Below are 10,063 nucleotides of genomic sequence, written 5' to 3' on the forward strand. Positions count from 1 at the left end.
CAGAGAGGGTGAGCGTCTAGCCATGGCCACACAGCCAGCATGGCATCTCCTGGACCAAGGCCTCCCTGGGGTGGGGGCTGATGCTTCCCTGAGTGTTTCGAGCCCACAGCTCGAGCCCTCAGGAAGTGGAGCAGCGACGGGAAGGACAGGTCACAGTCATGGGGCCACAGGAGCAGGGTGGGGCCCTGGAACGGATACTGTGCCTGACAGCTCACCACCTAAGGCCACTTCCCACACTTGAGATCCTGGGCTATCACCTCTCAGGGCTCAGCTTACTTATGGATACCAAGGGGACTATGATACCTCCCAAGCTGGTTGGCAGAGACAGATCAGTTAGTGCCGGTGGAAATGTCCACCTCAGGGCGTAGCACATTGATAAATACAGAACTGAGGTCTGAGAAAGGACAGTCCACCTTCTCTGTCCTAGCCAATGCCAGGTCTGTCTTTTGGGGGACTGTCTATTTGAAGAACATCTAAGATAAGATGCTGGAGCTGAGGCTACACCTTCTTGCTAAATGACTTTGGGTAAAGGACTGAACTCTCTCCGCCTTGTTCTATCTCATACTCACTTAGTCCGATATAGTGAGCGCTCAATAAACGCATGTAACTTCTGGAGGCGCTCCGTCCCCCATTCTAGACGCACAGTTGTTGCTTAATAAATGCTTGTTAGCTTAACAAGTAGGAGTGGGCTGGCCTCTGCAGATGACTGAGGGAAGTGTGTGGACAGGTGGTTCTCACGGGCAGGGAGACCGCAGACACCCTGGTACAGGGCTGGGGCTGGGAGCTCAGACAGATGGGGCTTCGCATTCTTTCCCTGCCACTTTCATAGTAGCAACCAAGAAAACTGGGCATCAGGCTCTTCATCAGTAAAGTAAGGGTGACATCTCTTTCATGTAGTGGAGACTAAATTCAGGGGTGCCTGTAAGGACACAGTGCAGCCCCCTCTGTGCTGATTGCTGAGTGGCTTACACCTGAGACAATGACAGGGTTAACTTGCCCGCTGGAAGACTTGGGTAAGAGTCACGATGGCTCCTTGACCCACTTCTTGACCCTCTCCCTCCAAATCAGGGTTACTCAAAGATAAAAAGCAGGAAAAATGTGAACCTCTGTTCATGCCCATGGGACAGACGCCAGAAAGCGCGTGGCGACGGCATGGGGCTTTGCTGCTTTCTGTATTCGCGCGCAGACGGCAGGGAAAGGAGAAACAGCAGCTCTGCAAAATACAGTATTCTCTGAGCCCTTTCATATCCCCAGAAAAGGGAGCACCCGCCAACTGCTGCCATCTTTTAATTACAACTGAGATGGCTATAAACTCCTCACTGACATCTCCGGTTGCATTTGACTAATCCGAGTCTGCCAAAGCTTCTAAATACTCCCGTGATGCCCGTAACTCACTTGTCTCCTCAGAAACACGAGCACTCGCTTCAAAAGGCAGGCCGTGTCAAGTGCAGACCCAGAAGTTTCCATTTTTAGAGAAGCATCCCAAGATGATAAAAGGGGCTGCTGGAATGGAGACTAGTTCACGAATCTAGCCTGTAGTGGTCCTCTGGTCATTTATTTCCCCCCCAAGAGTGGTTTCATAATATTTTCCATACGTTACCTATTGGTCATAACATACATTATGAAATTATGTGAACTACAAATCTAATTTTTAATAGAAGACCCCACCCCATCCACCTCCCCTCCCCCCAAATAAAGGAGGAGGAGAAGAAAAAGGAGAAAAGAGTGATAAGAAAACAACGCAGATGGGTTTGTGGGTCCAGAAGGACAGGACTGGAGGAATTTAAATAGCTTGTCCCACCCTCCGCTTAACGGAGCTCTCACCAACAGCAAAAGCACATTCATTGTGGAAGTATCTCGAAAAGACACATATTGATATGACATCAATTTACGAGTGTTAAAATATTAATGGCACGCTGCAAAGAGAGCTGCCACCTCCATTCAGACCGGATGAAGTTCATGATGTCAGTGGGACTCCTGCAATTTAGGCCTTTTTCCCACTGGAATCAACAGATTTTTTTGCATAGCTATTTATAGCACTTGCAGAAAATAAATTATACATGATGCGGATCCTGCGGGGAGAGAAACTCCACATTTAATGCCTTATTTCTCTTTGCGTTTTCATCAGCTCTGAAATAGGGAAGCTAACAGGACAATTAGGATGCAAAATTCACTCCCTCTAAGGAATGGAGTGAATGATCCACCTAACACAGGGAATCGTTGGTAGGTAACAGGGATTTTTGAGGTGGTTAAAAATAGACTTGAAGGGGAGGGTTAGGGAAGGACTGTGATTACTCTAAAGAGCTGAAATAGCCCGAGGTGGTTTTGTGGTATTAATTACACCCCTTGGCTGAGGGACAGAATGGTAACAGTATCTTCCTTACTCTGGGAAAAACAGGGCGAGACATCAATCTGGGGGGCGAGGGGGACATTTACTCCTTTCCTGAAAATCTGAGCTAAAAAGAAAACAATGTACTTGGAAAACAAGCTTCTTTCCAAACCTTCAGTAAGGATATGATGCCCGTACCCTGAACTCCCAAATTGAATGTCTTCTCCTTCTCCACCTACCCTCACTCATTTCCTTCTCAGCCTTTAATGAAGCACCTGAGGCCGGGGCCTCATCCCAGGGGGAGATGGGAACCCAAACCCTCCCAAGTTACTGACCTAGTTCTTCCACAGCAGGGACTGGATTTGGGGGTGGGCCACACATGGGTTGCACCATTTTTTTTCCTGATGGATGAAACAAGAGCAAGAGCAAGAGCAAGACTTTGCTCATGAACCCTAAAGGGATAAGGTCACAGCAAAGGAGTCATCGTCTCCTTCTTACCAAAAAGGCTTGGGTGGACTTTCTAAAGTTTAATAGAAAGCCTGGCAGTGAGGACAAATACACAGAAGACAGAGAAGGCCCTGAAATATCTGGGGAGGCTCATTCTGTCCCTTGGGTTTGGGACCTGGCTACCTCAGTTCCAAGCCACCTCTATTCCGATGCCGTAACAATTCTCAGAGCCCAGATCTTCTCTCTCTCTAAGAGATAGGGTTTTTACAGGGTTTCCATCTGCCACCCAGACTGGAGCTCACTGCAGCCTCAAACTCTTGAGCTCAAGCAAATGGATCATTTTTATGACTATCCACAAGGCCCCAAAATTCAGAAAACACATTTTCTCCTATAAATTATTCCCACAGCCCTTTGTAGCCCATGTTACCTCTCCCCAAAATAGACCATGTTTTCACATGCTATGGACAGGTATGAATAGAACAATGGAAAAGCGACTAACTTCACCTGGGGTTTAAAGACCCAGTAAGCTTTGGGCTGGTATTTAATACCGACTGTCCTTGAATGCCACCTTTTGGTGCTCGACATTGACTGTGACCTCTGATTTATTGCACTGGCCCCCAAATACAATAAATAACCTCCTAGTGGCCTCATCTGATGAAGGGCCACCTGCCAATTACACAGCTGAATAAGCCCCTACCCAGAGATGAAAGACAAGGGCATTTCCATGAGATCTCAGGTTTTCCGTCAGAAGAGAAAAGAACCTGGAGGGTCCCCTATATGCAAACACAGTTTATCTAGAAATCATTCGTACCTTGTGGGTTTGAGGAAAGGTGGGCAAGGTACGAATGCAAGAATTGGCCTAAATGTGAGATTCTTTTTCTTAGAGTTTTGTTGTCTTTTGAGTTTCTATAACTCAGAATGTTCCAAGTTCTCATTCCTGCTTCTTCTCCAGACATAACCTGAGACTTTGTCAATATCAACTCTCAGGCTATATGTTTATTTTTAAAAAATCTCTTAAGCAGGTTTCATACTGTGGATTGATCTTCTCTCCTTTAAAATCCGGCTTTAGAAAATGTAGACACACTACCTAAACTTTCCATAGGAGACACTCACCTGCTCTCTACAGAATGTGAGAGTTGCGGTGGTTAGTATTTTAATTTTATCTTATCACCTTAAAAAAGTGCATAAACAGAACCTTGGAGGCAGGTCCTAGAAAATACAATCAAACTTTCTTAACACTTTTGCCTCGGTGTGAGTTTTTGCACTTGACACCTAGTTGTTGACTTAGATTTTCTATTTTGCCCCTGGTTACAATTTACCTAGTTGTCTTTTTGCATGAACCGATGAAACTAATTTATAGATTTAAGAGCGTGGTACTTATTCATGAAGTTTTCAATCAACGTCACCTTACTGAAGTGAGAGATCAGTGACAACAGAATAATTGAGGCCACTGGTTTTCCATGAAACTCAGACTGATGTGACAAGGTTCTCATGACCAACTCACAACTTTATATTTTGACCTTTAAAAAAAATGGGGGGGGGGAATCTTAGAAAAATTAGAATTTTGTAAGGAATCAAAATTAAAGCCAGTACAGTTAACAAAATTCCTTCCAAACTTTTGAGATTATCTTCCTTACCACATCAATTAATGTCTTTAGGATGCTTAAACGTCCTCTAGAATAGCCTCGAGAGAAAACTGTGAGGTTCCCTTTCCCCCAATCCTTGTTGACATTCTAAAAGGAACACAGGGATTATTCTAAATACCCATCTTTGGGGACATGGGTTCTGAATACCTGTAGTTGTACATTCGTAGTCAAAGCTGGTCACATCATTGAGCTTCTTCTCTTGGTATTCTGGTGGACCAATACACAGCACGTCGGACACAGTGGAATTCGTCATCTTCAACCACAGATAGAGCCACTTGGCTTTGCAGTCGCATTCAAATTTATTACCCCTTAAATCTCTAAAAATCAAAACGAAACACAAACACATAACACAGAGAAATAGACGCATCAAATAGATTTTAGAGGAAATATGAAACTACCGAGTTATTAACACCCCAATATAATTAAAAACCCCTAAAATAGAATTAAGAGTTTGTATTTAATGCATCTTTTTTCTTTCTTTTTTTGTTTTTTTGACAGAGTCTTACTCTGTCACCCCTGGTAGAGTTCCATGCTATCATCACAGCTCATAGCAACCTCAAACTCTTGGGCTCAAATGATCCTCCTGTCTCAACCTTCTAAGAAGGACATTCCCAGTGGTGCAGCTGAGTGAATTCTGTTACATGTGATGCTAAGAAAGCACTCAGTAAATATTCCTTTCCATAAAGACCTTCCAAGAAGGTTGAGACAGGAGGATCACTTGAGCCCAAGAGTTTCGGGGCTCTGCCTCAATACCTGGCACCTGCCTCAATACCTGGCACCTGCCACAATACCTGGCTAATTTTTCTATTTTTAGTAGAGATGGGGGTCTCACTCTTGCTCAGGCTGGTCTCAAACTCCTGAGCTCAATCTTTCTGCCTCCCAGAGTGCTAGGATTATAGGCGCCCAGCATATAATGCATCTTTACTTCTTATAGTACTTATCATTTACTTAATTTGATGTTCCTCAGTGTTCATAGTTTTAACTACATAAAATACAGAGATCTCTCAGAGATGACCCGCCACCATCTCTCCAAGCCTTCACCATCTATCACCAGGCCCTGCTGGAAATGAAGAATGATAGAAGACAACCCCAATATAGGTTGGTATTAAAAAAAAAAAAAAGACATTGTAGGGAGACAGTCTCACAAATACAATTGAAACTTTGCGATCTTGTTAAACTTTGCCCAGGAAGAAGTAACAAACACTGGAAGATAAAGCAGGTGGCCACATTATCTCAGGAAAAGGAACCTCCCATTCAGCAAGATTCATTTACTGTATTTACATACCAAGTACATAAAATGGCAAAATCCAACATAATACAAATTATACGCTATTTCCCAGGATGCACCACTTTGTTATGGATTCTTAGCTATAGCATAAAAAAAATGCAGTGAAGGGTAGAGGGGATTATAAGATGCGATTAACTGGGGGACAAGGACAAGCACCTATGAACTTAACTTCATTACTTACAGTTCAATGAGAGAGTCTAAATCACTGAAGACATCCCTCGGTAGTGCCCGTATGTGGTTATTGGCCAAGGAACTAGAACCAGAAAGTGATTTCAACGTTGTTATTAGCTCGTGCCCTGTCATTCCCCCCACTGCCTTTAAATAAAGCCAATGACTTAAAACGGAGCTTGGGTCATCAATACTGAGATTCCAAAAAAAATGAATTTGGTTATACAAAAATTACGTTAGCGAGGCTGGATTGTAATGTAAGTTTTGTTTGTTTGTTTTCAAAAAGCATTTTTTTAAGCTCTTTATGTACATGTGTTAAATCTCAGCTGGCTTTCTGCGGTTCTTGGAATAAAAGCTGAAGTCTCTTTGTTGGTGTGTGAGACCCTCTGTTGTCTAGTTACCTCTGTTCCTGCTGACCTGTGGGCCCATGACTCTGACTGCTCACATCCAGCCACACTGGCCCCCTTGCTATTCCTCAGACAGGTAAGGCAGGCTCCTGCCTCGAGGCTCTGAACCTGCCCATCTGCCTGGAATGTTCTTCCCCCAGACATCCACCCCACACTCCTCTGCCTCCTCAATTCTCAGCACCTTCTCTGGCCTCTGCGCCTCTCTTTCCCCTCCCCCCCCCCACTCTGTTGATCATCAAAGCATGACTGTCATTTGGCAAACTGCCCTTTTTAACTACCTATTTGCTTACTGGCCAGGTATTCCTCCTATACATCAGCCACATGAAGCCAGAGATGTCCTCAATTCCTTGAACAGTGCCTGGCACACAGCAGATACTCAGTGTATCTTTGTTGAATGAATGAGTTAACCAAAGCTATCACCCAAAATTCAGGGTGAAGAGAGAAGATACACAGACTTGGCCCAGGGACATTCCCAGTGGTGCAGCTGAGTGAATTTTATTACATGTGACGCTAACAAAGCACTCAGTAAATACTCTTTTCCATAAAGACACTCCACTCTAACCCTTAAGGTTAATATAATAAAATCTCAAGGAATCAGGATGCTTTGGGAATGACCCATTATGATCAACTTCAGCTTCTCATCAACAAAGGTTGACCAGAAACCATTTTGCATTTTTGCTCCTAGGAAGATCTTTCTAAGACACCCTCGTCCACTCCCCACCTCTAAGGGAATCCAGACTAGAATGAACAGCATCAATTCTTTGATGATTCAGGATTTTGCAGTGTCCTGTCATCATCCTACTGAAGATGAATGTCCGTGGGGCAGGCCTATTGATGTAGGAGGAAGCAGGGTGTTCCGACCATGTACCCTGAGTTTATGATTTCCCCAGGCACTGCACTCTGGTGTGAGTCAGCTAAGAAACTGATCCCTACTTTTGTACCAATGCAAAGATCAAGACATAGAAATGATAAACATGTAAGCAATTCAAGACCCACGTCTTTAAAAAATATATAAAATGAGTCTTTTGCAGCATCAGAATGACCCATCCCAAGAAGATGAATTAGAAAAGTGAGTGTTCCTTCTCAGAGACAGGGAGGGCTCTGTAGTAGAAAGCTTTGAACCCAAACTTTCTTGCTTCAAGATGCCTCTGAATACGTGGAGATGCACAGTTTCTGAACCAGGTCCCTTACAACCTATAGAACCACAAATGGGTTCAAGTACAAGTTCATGCACTATTTCACCTTTTGCCTCTAAATGATTTATCTGTACACTTTTTTAAAGCACTGGAAAATAGGCTATGTCAGCCAGACTGAAGATACTCTGGAGGTAGCTTCTTAAACTTTAAAAAAGAAGGTGTTTGTTTTGGTTTTTTTTAACTAGTTGATGGTCACTTTTTCTGGAAAGTACACACATGTTTCAGCTAACTAGATGTAAATTATTTTCACTGACAAATGAACCGTGGTTTTATTGAAGTGATAAGAATCAACAGAAGGAACCAAGTCAAACAAAGCAGAATGTTTAGCGATTGTTCCAAGTGTTCAATTTAGGTCTCAGGAAGCAGAATTATGTAGGCAGGTTGTCTACCCCCACTCTTGCTAAGTGCTCAACATTTCGCTTTCTGCTTCGTTGTGTCTACAAATTCATGACATTTACTTCATTTCTGAAACTACTTAACAGCTCCCTGTCCCTCGGGCCTTACAGGACTGCTGGAAACAAATGTCCCAGATTCTAGTTACAGGCAGGCACAGCTCCTGGGAGGCTTTGAAACCTGATCTCGGTTTCTTTACATGTGAATATGAGCCTGCAGGTGTGGGAAAAGTTCATAAAAGATAAAAATCGATACTTAATTTAAACAAGCACATTCCAGATAGGGACTTCCTGCAGCGCAGGAGTGAACTTTAACAGAGAGTTGATATCTTGTCTTTGCTTAGAGGTTGTAAAACTCGGAAGGAGAGGACGGGTTCAGCCTTTAAACAATGCATTCAATGCTTTAATTATTAAATCCATCTCCAGCCCAGAAGAGCTGACTTCAATTTTTAATTTTTATTTTTTATTTTTACCATTCTTGTTATTTCCTTTTGAAACAGGGTCTCCCTCGGTCACCCAGGCTGGAGTGCAGTGGCAGGATCACGACTCACTGCAGCATCAAATTCCTAGGCTCACGGGGTCCTTCTGCCTCTACCCCCAAGTAGCTGGGACTATAGGCATGTGCCACTGCACCTGGCTAGTTTTTTTAATTTTTTTTGTAAAGATGACTGCCCAGGGTGGTCTCAAACTCCTGGACTCAAGTGATCCTCCCACCTTGGCCTTCCAGAGTGCTGAGATTACAGGCCTAAGCCACCACCCCCAGCGGAGGAGTCAATTTTCAAAGTCATCTGACTTCCCCAGAAGTAGAATACATATGAAAAATCCAGCTCAGTTAGGGACCCATTGGTCAACCACAAATCGGAAAATGTGACCTGCGGACTCAGCCCTGCACCAGATCCCTGGGTGGGGGCTAGGGTGGGGGCGGCCTAGTGGAAGACAGGCAAGGGCCCTGTCCTTCTGCCATCTACAACACTGCTCAGGAGATAAAACACCCACGAAACACCACCAACCAGCGTGACCAGTGTGGACAGCAAAGTGTTGGCTGTGTGGAGCCAACAGAAAGAATAAAGGAGATGGGGAATGACTTCTTCGGGAGATAGAATTCAATCCGGCTTTGGATGGAAAAGGCAGATTCCAGGAGACTGAGGGCAGAAACAGCAACCCAAGCAAGAGAAAGGACGTGAGGGAAAGCCCTGCAGTGGGTGGAGGTGGGTGTGCAGGGGTGGGCTCGGAGAAACTGGGCTTCTGCAGACATCCAGCAGGATGAGGCCAGAGCACTGGAGACTTGACCCCAGGGCAGTCTTTCAGGCGTTTTCTCAACCAGGTGCAGGACTCCCATGCTCCTTCTGTGTTTGTGTTCTGTGTGTTGCACAGAACAAGAAGTGCTTCTTGCACACAAGCACACACGGTAACAAGTGAAAGAGCAAATGCACAAGCACACACACTCACAGTTATGTGCACACATGTATGTAAGTCCATGCACCCATACATGCTTTCTGCACAAAGATATGCAAATACACATATCTTCGCACATGTGCACGAAACCTACATGTTCACACCCTCCTGCTGATGGAAGGACCATAGCCAATTGGCCAAATGGAAGTTGCCATTAAGGAAAACTCAACCAGTCGCACGGTCTATAAGTTCATAATCTGCCTGGAGCTTTTGCTCAAAAACAAAGTCCCTAATTCCTGACTGCTGGGAACTAGACTTCCCCAGCCACAGCTGTTCCTCTCCAGACACTCACAGCTGTCTTCTGAGCAGACCCTGTCTGGCCTCCCAAACTGGCAAGATTACTTAGTAGTCTGTGGAGAAAGTGGAGACTTCATATTGAGTGGAGGGAGGGAATGATGTGATGAGGACGATGGTGATGCCAACCATACCTGGAGCATTTCCTATGGGTAATGGGCTGGATGCTTTGCAGGAAAGTATTAACCTATTGTGTGCAAAAATCCTATGAAGTCAGCATAACCATCCCCGATACAGTTCTTCCACAGCAGGAGGGTGTGAACATACAGATACTGCGCGTGGATATTGGCGTATCTTTGTGCACATGCAGAAAGCATGCATGGTGCATGCACTTCTATACACGTGTGTACATCACTGTGTGTGTGCATGCTAGTGCATTTGTTATTTAGTGAGCTAAGGAGGTGGAAACTGAGCTCAATCTAAGCAAAATTTATAAATTAA

The 10,063-nt window shown here is 44.4% G+C and overlaps 1 protein-coding gene across 2 annotated transcripts in view; it reads right to left on the reverse strand.

Annotated features, from left to right (window-relative positions):
* Positions 1-10,063, reverse strand: part of LGI2 (leucine rich repeat LGI family member 2) — a 70,768-nt gene that overhangs the window by 9,596 nt on the left and 51,109 nt on the right. For both annotated transcript variants that reach the window (XM_023515350.1, XM_023515349.1), the window contains exons 7-8: positions 5,892-5,963; positions 4,570-4,739 (exon numbers count right to left, since the gene is read on the reverse strand). In XM_023515350.1, the coding sequence (XP_023371118.1) occupies positions 4,570-4,739; positions 5,892-5,963 (242 nt within the window). The remainder of the gene's footprint in view (positions 1-4,569; positions 4,740-5,891; positions 5,964-10,063) is intronic.

This window comes from Otolemur garnettii, unplaced genomic scaffold (genome assembly GCF_000181295.1).
Source record: "Otolemur garnettii isolate 467f Iridium unplaced genomic scaffold, OtoGar3 scaffold00069, whole genome shotgun sequence".
Lineage (NCBI taxonomy): Eukaryota > Metazoa > Chordata > Mammalia > Primates > Galagidae > Otolemur > Otolemur garnettii.